This window comes from Vanessa atalanta, chromosome 12, assembly GCF_905147765.1.
Source record: "Vanessa atalanta chromosome 12, ilVanAtal1.2, whole genome shotgun sequence".
In the NCBI taxonomy this organism is placed as follows: domain Eukaryota; kingdom Metazoa; phylum Arthropoda; class Insecta; order Lepidoptera; family Nymphalidae; genus Vanessa; species Vanessa atalanta.
Window position 1 is genome coordinate 3,658,474 of NC_061882.1, and position 18,408 is coordinate 3,676,881.

Consider the following 18,408-nt stretch of genomic DNA (forward strand, 5'->3'; position numbering starts at 1 on the left):
TTGCGTAAGCCATCGAAGATCCTAGCCTTTGTTAATTCTACCCGTGCGCAGCCGGGACGGGTAAATAATTATTTATAATAATAAGGAATGTTATAAGTGTAAAATGTTTGTTTTAGTCCCCACGTGTGCCGGAGTCGTAACAGCACGCATTGCTGTCCCGGATGGACATCCAGACCTAATTCACTACTATGTGTCGTTCGTAAGTATTTGATATATATTTTTTTAAATAAATAAGTTAAATCATAATAAAAAAAATTATCATCAGGTTATTAGTTATATAACCTCTTTTTTCATATTAATACATTTAAAAATCATTTTAAGATATAGCCATATATTTTTTACATGCCGACTAGGTATACGTATCATATGATTAATTATTTTATGTGTTTTTTAGCAATTTGCCGGCCCGACTGTGGCTCGCCAGGTTCATGCGTGGCGCCAAACATGTGCCGATGTCCAGGCGGAGTAGAGGCGCCGTCGTGCGGTGGCGGCGGCTTTTATCCTTACCCTGGTCTGTTTTCATTGATTACATGCATATTTTATTACATTATTAAATATCATAGATGTCTATAGTATAATTAAATAGTCACTTTTAATATTACTTATTCAAACAATATCATATGACGATAGATTTTCAATCATTTCGCTTTCCATTAAATCAAATTGATCTCAAATTTACTTGGCGTGTCTATTACACTGCAAGGTAAAAAAAAACTATTCAAATGATTATCCGACGCATATTATGTATTTCCTTGGAAATACATTTGATAAACGGTTGGTTCTCCGCCTACAGCTGTTGCTTGTTAAACAAAATATTTTAAGTTTGCTATTAAAAGATTCAACAATATAATTACTCTATATAATGATAGACTAATACTAATACTTAAAGGAAATTCGTCTTTTACAAACAAACAATTACAATGATATCATAGTCATGGTACATTAAGGTTTGGTTGTTAATTAAGAAAATTATATACAAGGCCGGATTAACCAAGCCGGGACACGTTTAGGGGCCTTTCACCCTTTTCTAGCTTCCTAATATATATATATATATATTTCTTGCCATTGCATTTTTTTTTTCATTACGACGTATTTTCCTATATCATAAAGATATTCCATCACGCTAAAATAAAAGAAATAATACAAATTAGGGAAATATTTTTAACACATTATGCCCCAATTTTCGGTCTGACTAGGCAGTTGCCTACACTGCGTAATAGATAATCCGCCCCGATCACATATATCTATGTTTACTGTATAGTGATATATTTAAACATAAAACTAATTATATTTTCAATTTTTTAACAGCACGTACGCGTGGTGGGTGCAGACGGATCTGTATGAACGGCGGTACCTGCACTAATGGTACTTGTGCATGCGCGCCAGGTTGGAGCGGAGAATTTTGTACAGAACGTAAGTCAAAATAAATGTTTTACGATAAACATGCAACTACCTAATATTATTTTAAGTTTATTTAACCATTATCTTTTGTTACAGCAATTTGTAAAGAGCCATGCTTACACGGCGGGAGATGTATAGCTCCAGATAGATGTGTGTGTTTCCATGGTTTATCCGGTACTCGGTGTGAAATCGATCGTAGAACGGGTAAGTATCTTTAATTTTACAGTCACAAATAATGCAAGTTAAGATAAACGAAATTTTCTTTCCTACTTATCTCCTAATTAAATTGTATTAATACCACATGTTTTGTTAACTACAAAACCTGTGTTCAATCTCCATTTATGATCATTTTAAGGACCCTGTTATACTGACACAAGAGGCGCACTGTGTACTGGGGCGTTAGAAGGCGTAGTCTGCACGAAACAACTTTGTTGTGCCACGGTCGGTGTTGCTTGGGGACATCCTTGCGAGCGCTGCGGTGACCTAGACTGTCCAACAGGGCATTTGAGGAATTTAGCTACTAAGGAGTGTCAGGTAAAGCCTGGTACAGTTTTAAATATTTACCAGTTAACTTAAGCTACCAGATATTACAAATGTCTTTTAATAGCAGTCATTTTATTGCAGTTATTTTATTGATTAATAGTGTACACTGAGCTGAGATGGCCCAGTGGTTAGAACGCGTGCATCTTAACCGATAATTTCGGATTCAAACCCAGGCAGGCACCACTGAATTTTCATGTGCTTAATTTGTGTTTATAATTCATCTCGTGTTCGGCGGTGAAGGAAAACATCGTGAGGAAACCTGCATGTGTCTAATTTCAACGAAATTCTGCCACATGTGTATTCCGCCAACCCGCATTGGAGCAGCGTGGTGGAATATGCTCCAAACCTTCTCCTCGAAGGGAGAGGAGGCCTTTAGCCCAGCAGTGGGAAATTTTTACAGGCTGCTAATGCTAAAAAAAAGTGTACATATTACATAATTGTGCTTGGAAGGAATTTCAATAGTTGATAACGGTATTTGTATATTTTTTATTTAGTTACAGTAAATAAATAAAAAAAATGACCAGAGAATATCGAATACATAAAGAAACAATAGTAAAGTTTTTAGAAAAGTTGGTAGCTTAGCTTTCAACCATTTAAAATAACTTTTATTCTTTAGGATATAGATGAATGTGCAGCTGTACCAGGGCTGTGTGAGGGGGGCCGATGTATTAATTCGATCGGTTCATTCTCTTGCGAGTGTCCCCCTGGTCAGAGGAGACATAGAGTCACGAACAACTGTGAAGACATCGATGAGTGTGAAGATCCAGATATCTGTCCGGTTAGTTGATACAAAAATAACATGCTTTTAGGAATGTGTCTAACTAGTTAATAAAACTATTAATTCTAGTCTATGCAATTATCTTGATAGAATTGTCTTTGATAGTTAGTTACAAAAATTGAATTTGTTCGTTGCAGAATGGTAAATGTGTGAACACTGAAGGCGATTATTATTGTCTCTGTAACCCACATTTTATCCCCAGCCCCGACAAGAAGTTTTGTATAGGTAAATATATTTAAAGATATTTTTTAACATACACTAAACTTTAAAGTATTAATTTGATTATTTATTCTGAAAAAAATATTACAGACGGTCGAGTTGGCAGTTGTTTCACGTACTTAGGAGAGACAGGGGAGTGTGCAGACCGACTACCGATGCCCCTTTCAAATAGAGATTGTTGTTGTGGATATAACATGGGCCGAGCTTGGGGTGATCTCTGCACGCCTTGTCCACCAAGAGGGTCCAGTGAGTATTTTTGAAGATTTAGTTGGAGTATTACTAGTTTTAATTAATTTGTATAGAATACATTTAATTACATTTAACTCATATGAAGAGGCCCTTGTCAAAGTTTTGCTTTTCTTATTTCAGCTGAATGGACACATCTTTGTGGTGGTGGTATGATCCCACCAGATTGGCGACGCAACGACACCAGTGGGATAATCTCAGGTGGAGGTATTGATACCGCACAACCCATCGCCAAGATTAACGAATGTATGCTGCGAAATGGCATTTGTGGTTTAGGAACATGTATCGATAAAGATATCGGGTAAGAAGTTTCCAATGCAACATCGATATAAAAAAATTAAATTAAATTTTACACATTAATCACGATAAAGAAAATTATAAATATCAGATTTTTAGCGAAATGATAGTGTTTAGTAAAATATTAAACTTAATAAAATAAGATATGTTTGTAATATGTTCTATGTTTTTATAGATATCAATGCCAGTGTTGGGACGGCGCTGAGTCCGCAGAACAAGATGGAAACCCAACGTGTATTGATATTGACGAGTGTGCGCTCGAGTATTGTAAGGGTGGGACGTGTATTAACAAGCCTGGTGGATTTGAATGCAGGTTAATAAATTTAAGATTTTCATAACCATTTGTATTAAGAGTAACTAGACCTATTGTTACGGACTATTGAAAATTTTCTAAGAAACTAAAACATATTAAGCGCTTTAAAATTGTTATAGTGAGATTTTTCTTCTATATTTGTAGATGTCCTCCCGGTTTCGACCCTGTAGAGAACGGGCTTAGATGCAGCGACAAAAACGAATGTGAAATGACGAATGGAGGCATGTGTACAAATGGAGTATGCACCAATATCGGTGGAGGGTATGGATATGGATAACTTATTATATTTTCATTTAGAAAATTATATTAGGAAAAAAAAGTTAAAAAAATAAATTAATTTATATGTTGCATTTTCGTCCAATTTTATTAAAACTGATTGTTTGATGTTTCTCATTATGTAATATAATATATAATTGTAATAAAATATACGTAAAATAATATAGCTCTAACCAATATGTACAGCTTTGAGTGCACATGCAACCCTGGCTACGAGTCAACGGAGACGGGTCACGCTTGTCGTGACGTGGACGAGTGTGCGGACAACCCGCGTGTGTGTCGCCGCGGGCGGTGCCGCAACACGCCTGGCGGGTATGAGTGCGTGTGCGAGCCGGGCTTCTCGCGCTCCGCTGCAGGCTACTGCGCAGACGTGGACGAGTGCATCGACAAGAGTTTGTGCCAGGTTATTAAAGTAAAAGTTTTATTTAAGAAGAACTTTCAAAATTAATAAGATTTCTCTAAATTCCTCACTTAAGAAATAAATGTCGTCAAAAATGTCGCGAAACGTTGCAAAATCGCAATCTTTCTTAAAGGTACACTTAGGTAGTTTTGCATTATATCAATTTTCAAAGAAACAAAATTAATAACTTGTATTTAGATTAAAATTTATTATTTAATTACAAAGATGTACATCAACAACACAATTTCCAAATAATACTTTTATTATTGGTAATTTTAGGGCGGACGATGCGTTAACGGCGAAGGCTCCTTCCAATGTGTCTGTGAAGCGGGTTATCGGCCCACTCCAGACCGTAGCGCGTGTGTCGACGTAGACGAGTGTTCCGAGCTAAAAGTTTGCCGAAACGGCCGGTGTCACAACACTCCGGGCTCATTCCGATGCGAGTGTCTCCCTGGATTTACTCTCAGCAATGATGGACGAACGTGTCTCGGTAAAATGAACACTGTTAACCATAAATTTAATATATTTATATTAACAATAACATCGGTTTTTAATATGTGCGTTTATGTTATACCAGACGAAGTTCAAGATTTGTGTTACGAAAAATACGAAGAAGGTCAATGCACGGGACCTGGTACAACGCCGGTTACCAGATCTCAGTGTTGCTGTAGTTCTAGTAAAGGTAAACAATATTCTTGAATAATCGACAAGATTAATAGAAGTGACATTATATTAATTTTTTCTTTTTATTTAGGTTTACATCTGGGCTGGGGTGTATCTTGTAAGTCATGCCCCGTACAGGGTACTAAAGATTACGAAATTCTTTGCCCTGAGGGTGCCAGTAAAGATAACGGGGGTGCCGACATCAATGAGTGTACCATGATTCCTGGTATCTGTCCACACGGCACGTGTGAAAATCTTGAACCCGGTTACAAATGTATCTGCGACCCTGGATATCATCCCGATGCTGATGGTATTTGTAGGGATATCGACGAATGTGATATGCATCAGTCGGTGAGTGGTTCAACAAACGAATTTTGTTAAAATAATAATATAAATGTTTTTAAACACTTATAAAGTTATCGCATATTATATCATAAGGGTAATAAAGGAATGTATTAAACAAAGTTGTACATTATTCTTTTTACTGTGTTTCAGTATTGTACTGGTGGACAGTGCCGGAACTCAATGGGCAGCTTCACATGCGTATGCCCACCCGGCACTAGATACGAGCCCGACGAACAAATCTGCAGAGACATAGACGAATGCGAGGGTGAGGTTATTTTCATCGTCAAGGATTATGACAGGGGGGACATACCTCCCATGTTCCCAGTCGCAACAGGTTACAACTTTGTGTGAACGTATCATCACACTGTCTCATACGCATTGGCTTTTTAACATAAGGCCAAGTGTCACGTGATTCCATTGATCGATGATGATGATAATTCTAGTCTTTCACTTGTTGTTAAAACATAAATATTTTTTTGTAAAACTTTTGAAACATATATGATGAGCAAGTGAGAGGCTACACAATATTTTCTAAATTCAGATAGGTTCCGAAACGATTATACTTATACTATATTTTGAAATGTTAAATTTCATTGAATACACTTAAATCAATTCATAAACGCAAATGTAAAATAATCTTTAATAATTAATGAGTCCTAACATTCTCGTATAACTCATACCCATGAAATCGTTATCATTGCACTGCTTAAGCAATACCATATTACTTTAAATCTAAAAAAATCATGAATTAAAAAATAACGTTTTCAGTAATAAATACTTACTATATTTGTAGTTCTAGTTTATATAGTATTAATTTTTATAACACAATAAATTAAAATATACCAAAATATGTTCGGTAAAATTATTTGCCCAGTAGTTTTCATTTGTGCCAATACTGCAAAGTATATGATATGACTATATAGGTTGACATCAAAGTTACTTCATTCTAAAGTTATATTGATTACTTAAATCTAGTTCCGTACTTGTTATATTTTTAAAGGAACCTTAAATATTTTGGTTAAATTACAGAACAATCCAATCCCTGCGACAACGGAAGATGCATCAACACTCATGGAAGTTACGAGTGCGAATGTGAACATGGATTCGTTTTAGACGCAACCGCTCAACACTGTCTCGGTAACCATACCTTATGTTTTTCCTACTGAATTCTTACTAAAATATGCATTCATTTTAATTTTGAATGATGACAATATTAAATATAAGTTATGGACAGGAATAATGAACTGTCCATTTACTTGTCTTATTCCAATTGCGCATTTGGTTAGTCCCTGGGGTTAAATGCCGTGACCGATTTACGATCAGTGAAATATTGTAGACATATTGTAGGCTGGCCTGAATCTCCGGACCATGCGGGTTCTTGATAAAATAAAATAAAAAAATATACATTGCACACAGAATTTACATATAATTGGTCTTCATTAGATAATCGTCGCGGCTCATGCTGGCGAAGAGTTGTCGACGGGCAATGCGAAGCGGCTGCTCCTAATACGCTGCTAAGACAGGAGTGTTGTTGCAGCGTGGGACTAGCGTGGGGGTCTCCCTGCGAGCCCTGCGAACCTGATGATTGTCCTTGTCCGAAAGGATTTGCCAAGGTAAATACTTTTGGCTTTCTATTTTACTTGTTTAAATATGATCAAAACAGTTTTAATTAAAACTGAGCCCTACCTTTTTATAGTTGGATGGTGCAACATGCCGCGATGTTGATGAGTGTATGCTGGATCCAGATCTTTGCATTGGTGGAGATTGTGTAAATACTGATGGTTCTTACCGCTGTGACTGTCCTTCTGGATTGACACTTGATGCTTCAGGTATTAATCCCTTTTGATCCCCTATTTATTTATTTATGTAAATGCTACAAATAGTGTAGTAGTATTATATAAACTTAAATTAATAGACGGAAGTCATACCCGTCTAATTTATTGTGGAGATGTTATACTTAGTTGCGTAACAGAGGCTCAATGAGATATTGAAATGCTCCGTGAATTGTTTCTGTTTAACATTTTCACAATAAATTCTTTGAAAAGATCAGCTAAAGGAATTTCGAATTTAACAACATTTGCAATTGTGTAAAAAACTATATACTCGGAAAAAACTGTGATACACGTGTATGGCGTATCTGGTTAAATCTCATATGAAATATCGTGTATAGTGAAAACATTATATATCTCCATCAACTTCTTTCTTAAAGACAAACAAATTGCGTAAAATTAATAAAGCAAAACAGCAAAAAAAAATCTTTGATAATTTATTATTAAAAATTAATAATAAATTATCAAAGTTTTTTAAACTGTCATTTAGAAATATTTATTCTTATTGAATATCGTAGGTAACCGTTGCGTGGACACTCGTCGCGAGTATTGCTACACTGACTACGTCGGCGGTCGCTGCTCTAATCCACTGCAAGTTACTGTTTACCGTGCTATTTGCTGCTGCTCCTCACTTGGAAAAGCCTGGGGTGACGGACGATGTGAACCTTGCCCTAAAAAAGGTAAGGTTATTTTTTATTAAACAAACGTAACACAAAACATTGTTTTATGCATTCCATTTGATTCTATTTGCTACCCGTCCTATTTTTACTTACAGTATAAATTGTTGTATAATAATAAAGTTATTTAAAATATAACATTATAATATTTTCAGGCACGGACGCATATCGCAACCTTTGTATTTCTGACGTCAGTGGACCACCTACTATCTGGGACCGACCTGTCCCGGGCGGTCCGAATAGAACTGATATATGGAGCCACACAGGTGACGGTGATACGATCGGCGGTGGTTGGGACGTAGACACTGGGGGTACTTGGGGAAATGGATCTTTGGATAACTGGGGAACTGGTACTGGAACGGGATTAATTCCTGGACAAATGGAAGTAAATGAGTGTGCTGCATTCCCGGGCCTATGTGGGCATGGCAGGTGCAGAAATATGCTCGGAACATTTACTTGTGATTGTTTCCCTGGTTACGAGAAGGTAATTAAAATCCGTTATAATCCGTTAGTGTATATTTAAAAAATTGTAATTAATAATCCTTTAAAAATAAAGTATGAATTGATAAATATTTGACATATTTTTACTAGGATTCAAAGAATCATACGTGCGTTGATGTGAATGAGTGCGAAATAGTAGACGATGTTTGTGGTGCCGGTGAATGTCGCAACACCGAGGGTAGCTTCACGTGTCAATGCCGTCCAGGGTACATAACCGACGAGTTGTCAAAGGTTTGCGTTGGTGAGTCTTGTATACATATCGTATTCTTTTGCTTATAAACTATACTCACTATTTATATTCTGCATAGTCGTCACATTTAATTTGTACATGTCATGTTCCAATTCAAAACTTTATTTGTTCGTGTTAGATATCGACGAGTGTACAGAAAATCGCGCGTTGTGCCGTGGTGGTCGCTGTGTCAACACTCCAGGCTCATTCCGTTGCGAGTGCGCACCGGGTATGGAGCTCGCTCCCGACCGATTGTCTTGCAAGGATGTCGACGAATGCTCAATAACATCGGGTATGTGAATTATATTGGAGAAAGAATGAAAGTGACTTGACTGTGTAAAATTTTAAAAATACTTCTATTTAAATAATGAATGATTTATTAAACGTGTGATTTTTTTAGGAATTTGCAGCAACGGTGCTTGTGAAAATTTAATGGGAACATACCAATGTGTTTGTGATGAGGGTTACGCACAATCAACTGTGAAATCCCATTGTGAAGATATTGATGAGTGTACTGAAGATCCCACTCGTTGTCAGCATGATTGCATTAATACACCGGGGTCCTACCATTGTACTTGCAAGTGAGTACGATCCACATGATGGTTTTTTTTTATTTAATCTATCACAAACTTTATTTTACTATAACAACATAATATTATCGTGTGTTTTGTTTTTGCGTAGGTTAAAATTTCTACGCATATAAAAATATACTCGTAATATTTTTATTTTAGCAAGCAAAATTGGTAGAAGTTTCAAGTAGAAGCTAGCAGTTTCTGTATATTTTTTTAAACGGTTTTCATTGTGAACTTAATCTTTTTAGGGATGGTTGGCATCTTCGAGCAGACGGTAGAACCTGTCGCGATATCGACGAGTGCAGTGGTGGAGCGCGCGTTTGTGGTGGAGGAACTTGTCGCAATACGCCCGGTTCCTACATCTGCACCTGTGGCGAAGGGTTATTACCATCGCCGGAGGACACCAAACCCACATGCTTAGATATCGACGAGTGTTCTGATGTGAGATTATTTTTATTATTCGATTTTATTTGACGCATAAACCAGAAATTTTAATAACATTTAGTAACAGGTTATGTTATTCAGTTTTTTTTAAAAACAATTGGTAATATTATAATATTTTTGTACTATATAGATACCTGAACTATGCGGTGCAGGCGAGTGTCGCAATACCATCGGTAGTTTCGTGTGCCGCTGCCCTGACGGCTACAGTGTCAAACCAGAACAAGGCCCTGCTTGTACTGATGACGATGAATGCGAGCTTGGCACCTGTGACTGTCACCCATCATCCGATTGTATTAACTTGCCAGTATGTGCACTTATCTAAAACTGTTTTACCGAATGCCTCTGAGAGATTCAACACCTATCACTTTCCTTCTGTGCTTATTGTTGCCACCCCCACATGAAGTTCACTTTTATGGGCGAGAACATTATAAAAGTAGAATAATTAAAATCATCAATTTCAGGGTTCATTTCAATGCCGTTGCCGTGACGGCTGGAGAGGGGATGGTACCGAGTGCGAGGACGTTGATGAATGTCTCACCAACAATGGTGGCTGTCATCCGCGCGCTACTTGCAGGAATACTGACGGATCGTTCATGTGTTTGTGTGACACAGGATACAAGGGTGACGGGTTAGTTAGTCTTATTGAAATGTATTTTTTTCTATTTTTTAAGAGTACCAAATGATTATTGGAGTTATGCATAAAAGTTTTCAGTTTAAGATAAACGTTGGATTGCAAAATAGCCGTATTCTTAACGGTTCATATATTTTTGTTTTAGATATTCCTGTGTAGATATCGATGAGTGTGCGAACGACCCAACACTTTGTGAAAACGGACATTGTACAAACATTCCGGGTGGATACGAGTGTGATTGCGACGTCGGGTTCACCAAGTCGCCTGATGGAAAATCTTGCCTTGGTTAGATAATTTACTTAATCATTATTTAAAGTTAATACCCATAAATTTTTCACACCTTGGTCAAAGTCAAAGTCAAAAATCTTTATTAAATATAGAAGTGTTTACACTTGCTTATTGATTGACAAAAATCTACCACCGGTTCGGAATTAAACACCTCGGACCCGAGAAGAACCGGCGAAAGAAACTCAGCGGGATATATTTTTTTCTTTTTTTCCATATTGCATGTACAATAATAATTATATTTTAGTTATTTGAAACAGCCTGGAGGCGATCACTTCATTCCCAAGGTGTGCAGTCAACTAAAAAGTCATTAGTGTTGTAATATCCTTTAGCACACAAACGCTCTTTAACGATTCTTTTGAATTTTATAATTGAATAATTTTGAACGTTTTCTGGGATCCTGTTGTAAAAACGTATACGTTGCCCCAAAAAAGAGTTACTAACCCTGTGTAATCGGGTACTTGGAGTAACAATTTTATTTTTGTTCCTAGTGTTAATAGAATTTACGTCACAATTTATGGGAAAATCATTTATGTTTTTGCGTACATGATCAAAAACAAATTGAGAAGCGTCAGTCATTATTTTAATTTCTTTAAATTTACCTCTTAACGAATCTTCGACAAAGGGTTCGCCAACTTTCAAACAGAAGCCTTGTAGCTTTAATCACATTATTTTACTGCATGATACATATAATATAATGTTTACCTTTACGTACTGAGTACGAGATAAATACTAGGCTAATGAGGTGGTTGATCATAGTGGTGAACTCATGATCTTCTTCAAAGATTTATGTGTTCTATCCAAAAACTATTTCGGCTTAGAATTTATTATTTGCTTCAAAATAGTGTACATAATCATCAAATAAAAGATTTTTCTAAAGTAAATTTTTTATTTAAATGTATTTTTTGCAGATATGGACGAGTGCGCGACTTTCGACAACGTGTGCGTGTTCGGTCGTTGCGTAAATACTTACGGCATGTTCAAGTGTATCTGTGACAAGGGTTACCAATCAGACAGTATTGATGACTGTAAGTATTAAATTATTCTAATTCAGTTAGGAAAGATTCTTAATACACTAATTGTGTTTTTTTTGGGTGTTGATGGCGTTGAAAGGTTAATAAAATCATTTTATTTTGTTTCTTTTCATTTCAGTGATGCCTGGTTTTAACTGTACTGATGTGGATGAATGTAAATCGCCTCAGTCTTGTCAGTACGGCACATGTATAAATACGCAAGGATCCTATATTTGTCGCTGTCCACCGAACTATGAACTAGTCTCCGATGGAACTGCTTGTTACGGTATTATCGAGTTGATAAATATGCCTCTTTATATTTATATTATGATATAAAAATTTACCATCTAAATTGTATAATTCATAAAAAATTAATCGGTATATTAAATTTATCAATAATATTTAAATTTTATTTCCAGATTCCAGAAAAGCTCGTTGCTATGGAAAAGTAGATTTGCGCTCCGGAACTGAACAGTGTCGTGACAGTGATGAATTGTCTGAAGATGGCACCATGGCAGCATGTTGTTGTTCTGTCGGTTCGTTATGTTATGAAAATTTACAATGATTTGGATTTTATGCTTTTGACTGTTGTAATATATTTTCGTCGAAACGACATAATTAAAATTGTCTTTATCAGGTGCTGCTTGGGGTAACTACTGCGATCTCTGTCCGGAACCAGGCTCAGAAGCTTATAGACAGCTATGTCCGGGTGGCCCCGGCTATCAACCAGTTTTAGAGCCGGTCAGTTTCTCTTTTTTACAATGCCTTATATTTTATATGTTGTTTGTTAACTAAAACAATGTTTTTCAATATATTTCAGCCTTCATATGTAGTGACGTTGGCCGATATTGACGAGTGCCAGCAGCACCCGGCATTGTGTGAGCATGGTACTTGTACCAACACGTTCGGTTCATTCGTATGCACGTGCGGCGAGGGCTGGCAGCTGACGGAGGATGAGCAGCGCTGCGAGGACGTGGACGAGTGCGCTCGACCCGATGTATGCGGACCAGGCGTGTGCCGAAATATGCCCGGCTCCTACGTGTGCCTCTGTCCGGAGGGATACGTAGCCATGCCCAATGGCAGTGAGTATAAAGTCCTATTATATATTGTTATCAGACAACATTTATAAGTATTATTAACGCGAATTGTAAAGATATTATTGAACCTTAAAATAAAAATAAACTTTATTGAAACGGATGACAAAATCTGTATTGGAAATTGCAGAGGAATGCGTGGACGTTCGTCAACGACAATGTTACATGGACTGGGATCCAGATACGGGTCATTGTTCTGCCGCCGTCGGAGTTCCGCAGACTAAATATCTATGTTGTTGTTCCGTCGGCAAGGCCTGGGGAGCACCTTGTGAATCTTGTCCAGATAAGGGCTCTCAGGAGCATATGGCATTATGTGGCGAAAAACCAGGAGAGTATATTAATCCAATGACAAACGAAACGAAGCCGATTAACGAATGCGACATAATGCCACAACTTTGCAAGCCTGGAACTTGTCATGATACGGCAACTGGGTTCCAATGTGGCTGTGATCATGGGTAAGCTTAGCATTTATAAATAAAGATTACTGATCTATAATTTTATACGATTTCAATATAAACTTTGTAATATTTTGGTCAGATTATTATTTACTGCTCTTGAAAATAAAATATTATAAGGAAATAAAAAGGTGACTTTAATAAATATTTTTTACTCAGATACGAACACGATAACACTTCCCATCTATGTCGAGATATCGACGAGTGCACATTACATCGCTCGCCATGCCGAGGTTTAGCGCAGTGCGTGAACTTGCCTGGTGCATACGAGTGCAAGTGTCCGCCTGGATACCGCCTCACCGCCTCGCTGGACGAGTGCGAGGACGTGGATGAGTGCGCGGACGAGCGGCTTTGTGAACACGGCGAATGTAGAAATACAATTGGATCCTATCGGTGAGTTGTGTAAACAAGCGCGTAAATTAAGCTAAAACAAGGCTAAAGACAAGCAATATTTCATAGGCTTTTGCGGTTTTTCCTATTTTTCTTAAAAATAATTATATAATATATAATTATAATTATAATCAATATTTTTTCAGTTGCGAATGTAAGCCTGGTTACACACTGCGTGAGAACGCGTGTCGAGACGTTGATGAGTGCAGTCGCCCGCGTCCTCTCTGTCGCAACGGCACTTGTGAGAACCTACCAGGTTCATACGTATGTCACTGTGACGAAGGATTTAAGCCAGGCGCCAATAATGATTGTATTGGTATGTAATTTCTCGATAAGAATAATATTTAAAAAACAGAATTAAATTAAAAAAAAAAACACCGTTAAGTGAAGCAACTACCTCTCCTTTCTTACCAACACTGGTTTATCTAAAGTGCGTTCAAAAACGTCGTTTGTCTTGTCTTTCATATTTATTAATCCGTGCTTCAGCTAGAAGCGAGGCAAGGCAAATCTGCGTAGTATATTATTAAGTTCTTAATTTATGCGTGCTCGCATGAAACTTTTTGAAGTTCATTGTTTTTTTGTTGACGCTAATTTTAATTAAACCGTAACTGGTAGGATTTTTTTTCTCCTTTCCTTAAATAAAGATAAGATTTAGAAGTATTTTATAATTTATTTACAGACATCAACGAATGTCGTGAAGGTGGTATGGTGTGTCGCAACGGACGCTGTCGTAATACGGCCGGTTCGTTCCGCTGTGAGTGCGCGCCCGGATACACGTTGACAGGTGATGGACGTAACTGCCGCGATGTCGACGAGTGTACGGAATTGCCTTCGCCGTGTGGACGAGACGGATCTCCCTCTTGTACTAACACTAATGGCGGGTAAGTGAGATGGTGCTATCATGTTTGACAAGTATCAGTATCGTCTCAATACATTCACATATATTTATTATATTAGGCCGGCGGATTTTATATGTTATATATGTATGTACGTAATACCTGTTATTACTCGGGTTTTCTAATTAAAGCGTGAAGCAAGAGTACAACGTTTGATGTTTTATTATGTAATCTGATAAGTGCATCTATTAAGACGGGTTTTTACAAAGTCCTACTTCTAATAATTGTTATACTTTGACTGCAGGTCACATATATCAGATAAGTGCGATTAGTTGTATGTTTCTCCGACAGATATAAAACTATTACGTTTTGTGTTTTACTTTAAGGTGTTTGAACCGGTTAGGAAAAAGAAACATATTTTTTTGTTTCAGCTATGAGTGCTCATGTGGTATCGGCTGGCGGCTGGTTGGGAGAAAGTGTGTTGATCGCGACGAATGTAAAGAGCTGCAGTACGTTTGTGCTGGTGGGGAGTGTCATAACTTCAATGGCGGGTGAGTTACTGTGTTCTGATAAAGGATCTTAAAAAAAGGAGGATATTAAAAAAAAAACAAAGAGTCTCCTAAATCTTAACACTAATCTCAACTTATAGCTATAAAATTTAATATGCAGATAATTTCAAACACAGGTAAAGGTATTGTAAATAATGAATAAAGTCACGCAGTTAATACAGTACTTTATTTACCTATATTTGTTATTACTGTTTTTTTTTTTTTTCCTGTTTATGTTTGTGTGCAATAAAGTTTTTATCTATCTATCTATCTATCTATCTACTTTATCTTTGTTGAATTCTCAAAACTTAAGTAATTTGTTATGTTATCAAAATAATTATATCATGTTGTTTTGTAAAATGTAATTTATTACAATATTATTTCACTTTGCTTTGATTTTTTTTTGTAATATGATTACGTGTATTTAATTAGATACCGCTGTGACTGTCCGCTTGGATGGCGGTTCGACAAAATAGCAGCGATTTGTGTCGATGAACGTAAAGAACTGTGCTATGACGAGTGGGATGCTGGACGATGCCACAAAGCACGTCCATTGCAGTTAGGTCGGCCTGATTGCTGTTGTTCCGAAGGTAAGAACACCTTAAAAACTGTTGGTTTTTTAACTAGTGGCATTGAAACGACGCAGCTCTCTAAACCCAAAAGTGGGTACAAATATTACGCGGAAAGATAGACGTTGTGGACAAATTAATTGAATCGAATACGAATTATTTTAGGAGCTGCATGGGGCCGATACTGTGAACGATGCCCAGTACCGAACTCAGCAGAATTCCTTCGCATCTGTCAAGGTGGAATGGGTCGCCCAAATTTGACACAAGATCTTGACGAGTGTAAAGTCCGTCCCGATGTATGCAAAGGTGGTCATTGTATAAACACTGATGGGTCTTTTCGATGCGAATGTCCGCCAGGATACATTCTCGATGGTACAGGACTTGTCTGTGTCGATTCAGACGAATGCGCTACTGATCCAAGGATATGTGGAAACGGGACGTGCACCAATACTCCTGGTGGATATGAATGTCGATGTAATTATGGATTTACGCAGGGTACTGAGCAGGTAAGCTATTTTAAATTAATTTTAAAACTTTTCACACAATTGGCCAAAAAAGATTGCATGTTTTCAGGGTTCATGTATGTATGTTTCTTTATTTCACCATCAGTTTTACATGCTTGAAGATTTGGATGTATGTGGTCCCTGTAGAATTTTTAAACCATCCCAAGTGGCACTGCCTATTCATAAACAAATTAAAATATTTAGGGCGGTCGTGTTTTTTAGTTTTTAAACTAAATAATTGGACGTTGCAAATCCAGTCACTTATTTGATAAGTCAAATATTATCTACGAATATTTATTGGATTCTTAACTGGTGCGCCTTTTTCAGTTTTAACAGTAATTTGTACAATATTTTTCTAATTCGTTCCCTAGACGTGCGTCGACATAGACGAATGCGCTGAAGGCCGGGCTTCTTGCTCGTTCCGCTGTCACAATACGGCGGGTTCGTTCCGCTGCACGTGTCCCTTTGGCTATCGGCTGGCGCCCGACGGCGTGCACTGCCGTGACGTAGACGAATGCGCCGCCGACCACGCCGTCTGCCCGCACGCCTGCGAGAATGTCGTTGGCTCTTACATATGCAAATGCCCCGAAGGTGGGTGAAATAATAATATAGTATGATATACAATATAAAATTTACGGGTTTATCTTATGGGATAGTGCAGCTTTATGAATGTACGTTTTATAAAAATATATTTTTGGTAACAATATTGTAAAATACTTATCAAAGAATAGAATATATTATAAACAGCACTGATATCATATAACAGTTTTATAAAAAAAATATTTTAAAATTATTTTATTATCTTTAGGATATAAAAGGACATCAGCTCCGCACGATGCTCCGGACGCGTGTGAAGATATCGATGAGTGCGCAGAGCGGTCGGATCGTTGCGCTCCTGGCGTGTGCATCAACACGGATGGCGGGTACGCGTGCGATTGTGACGCTGGCTACGAGCCCAGTGAAGATGGACAGTCTTGTATCGGTGAGTTTTAAAATATTGAATAAAAAAACATGATTATATCCGTGAAAACTTGCTTCTCTGTTCTGTAACAAGTAAACCTATTGTTTGAAATGTGAAAATATTTGTTTTGCTTTTTAGATCGTCGAACCGGAATGTGCCACAGATCTTTGGTATCAGGTCGCTGCGTACCTGAGCCTTGGCCACGGTCTTTTGCTTCCACACCAACACCACCAACACAGGTTACCAAGTAAGTGAAATTGATATATGTTTATAAAATGACATCATGATTTTTAATTGTCATTGAAATAATTGAATAAATTTGGAACAAATATTAAATGAACAGCAACAATACTTATAAATTTTATTTATATTTTAGCGGTCATCGATTTTTAAATAGAAAATAATATTCTAAAGATTATAAAAGTGGTTTTTACTTGTAGAGCGCAATGTTGCTGTACTCTTGGAGTGGCTTGGGGACCAGAATGCGAGCTATGTCCTGTTCCTGGTAGTCCAGAACGGTTGGAACTCTGTTCGCGAACTAATCTAATACCGGGCAGTATGGGCGGTGGTGGAGTTATTGGAGGGGGAAGTGAAACAATGATACCAGATATTTACGGCGATGTTGATGAATGTGCGGCCATGCCGGGTCTGTGTGCTCCGGGACGGTGTGTCAACACTATAGGAAGGTTTGTACTATGCAACATTCGTTCTAATTAACTAAAGAGTCCCTTTGTATATTCATATTTCCAAGCAAAGGAATAAATAGAATTTGTAAGCATATAGATTGATTTCAATACTGTACGATACGATACGGTTGTCTGTAACCAAATATATTTAAATATATTGGAATACTCGAATAATAATTATTTATATGTAATATTTAAGTAGATAGTTACATACCACAATATGGTATATTAAATTGTAGTATATAAAACACTAGACAATACCTTTTCTTTGCAGCTTCCGTTGTGTTTGTGGACGTGGTTACAAAGCAGCTGGTGACATTTGCGCTGACATCGACGAGTGTATATCACGACCCTGCGATCATCTTTGTAAGAATACTGAAGGTTCATACGAGTGTCTCTGCAGACCTGGCTATGAAGTGGACGAGGATGGTGCCAATTGTAGGGATATAGACGAATGTGAACGAGGAACACACACTTGCCAGCAAACTTGTACCAATACGGATGGATCCTTCGAATGCTCTTGCCAAGACGGTTACGAGAAACGCGGCGATGCTTGTGTGGGTGAGTAAACATACAATCATTAGCAGCCCGTAAATGTCCCACTGCTGGGATAAAGGCCTCCTCTCCCTTGAGAGGCCTCCTCTCCCTCGAAACATACAAACATGTAGAATATTCTGAATAATGTGTTTCCTATGTAGGATTTT

The 18,408-nt window shown here is 37.4% G+C and overlaps 1 protein-coding gene across 3 annotated transcripts in view; it reads left to right on the forward strand.

Moving 5' to 3' along the window:
• LOC125067943 (fibrillin-1-like) overlaps positions 1-18,408 on the forward strand; it is a 43,968-nt gene that overhangs the window by 22,321 nt on the left and 3,239 nt on the right. The window contains exons 3-47 of one of the 3 annotated variants that reach the window (XM_047676861.1): positions 117-199; positions 395-511; positions 1,309-1,413; positions 1,498-1,605; positions 1,757-1,935; positions 2,561-2,722; positions 2,860-2,947; positions 3,032-3,187; positions 3,311-3,488; positions 3,660-3,797; positions 3,942-4,058; positions 4,260-4,476; positions 4,753-4,963; positions 5,051-5,155; positions 5,228-5,487; positions 5,632-5,815; positions 6,511-6,618; positions 6,925-7,094; positions 7,178-7,310; positions 7,829-7,990; positions 8,143-8,471; positions 8,579-8,729; positions 8,857-9,009; positions 9,118-9,298; positions 9,538-9,730; positions 9,864-10,037; positions 10,195-10,361; positions 10,510-10,649; positions 11,561-11,677; positions 11,802-11,948; positions 12,082-12,198; positions 12,300-12,403; positions 12,483-12,744; positions 12,887-13,211; positions 13,371-13,604; positions 13,748-13,917; positions 14,281-14,482; positions 14,869-14,988; positions 15,418-15,575; positions 15,720-16,060; positions 16,429-16,648; positions 16,866-17,039; positions 17,157-17,265; positions 17,459-17,704; positions 17,979-18,265. In XM_047676861.1, coding sequence (XP_047532817.1) covers positions 117-199; positions 395-511; positions 1,309-1,413; positions 1,498-1,605; positions 1,757-1,935; positions 2,561-2,722; positions 2,860-2,947; positions 3,032-3,187; positions 3,311-3,488; positions 3,660-3,797; positions 3,942-4,058; positions 4,260-4,476; positions 4,753-4,963; positions 5,051-5,155; positions 5,228-5,487; positions 5,632-5,815; positions 6,511-6,618; positions 6,925-7,094; positions 7,178-7,310; positions 7,829-7,990; positions 8,143-8,471; positions 8,579-8,729; positions 8,857-9,009; positions 9,118-9,298; positions 9,538-9,730; positions 9,864-10,037; positions 10,195-10,361; positions 10,510-10,649; positions 11,561-11,677; positions 11,802-11,948; positions 12,082-12,198; positions 12,300-12,403; positions 12,483-12,744; positions 12,887-13,211; positions 13,371-13,604; positions 13,748-13,917; positions 14,281-14,482; positions 14,869-14,988; positions 15,418-15,575; positions 15,720-16,060; positions 16,429-16,648; positions 16,866-17,039; positions 17,157-17,265; positions 17,459-17,704; positions 17,979-18,265 — 7,802 coding nt within the window. The remainder of the gene's footprint in view (positions 1-116; positions 200-394; positions 512-1,308; positions 1,414-1,497; positions 1,606-1,756; positions 1,936-2,560; positions 2,723-2,859; positions 2,948-3,031; positions 3,188-3,310; positions 3,489-3,659; positions 3,798-3,941; positions 4,059-4,259; positions 4,477-4,752; positions 4,964-5,050; positions 5,156-5,227; positions 5,488-5,631; positions 5,816-6,510; positions 6,619-6,924; positions 7,095-7,177; positions 7,311-7,828; positions 7,991-8,142; positions 8,472-8,578; positions 8,730-8,856; positions 9,010-9,117; positions 9,299-9,537; positions 9,731-9,863; positions 10,038-10,194; positions 10,362-10,509; positions 10,650-11,560; positions 11,678-11,801; positions 11,949-12,081; positions 12,199-12,299; positions 12,404-12,482; positions 12,745-12,886; positions 13,212-13,370; positions 13,605-13,747; positions 13,918-14,280; positions 14,483-14,868; positions 14,989-15,417; positions 15,576-15,719; positions 16,061-16,428; positions 16,649-16,865; positions 17,040-17,156; positions 17,266-17,458; positions 17,705-17,978; positions 18,266-18,408) is intronic. The other 2 variants (XM_047676862.1, XM_047676863.1) reach the window with 2 other exon arrangements.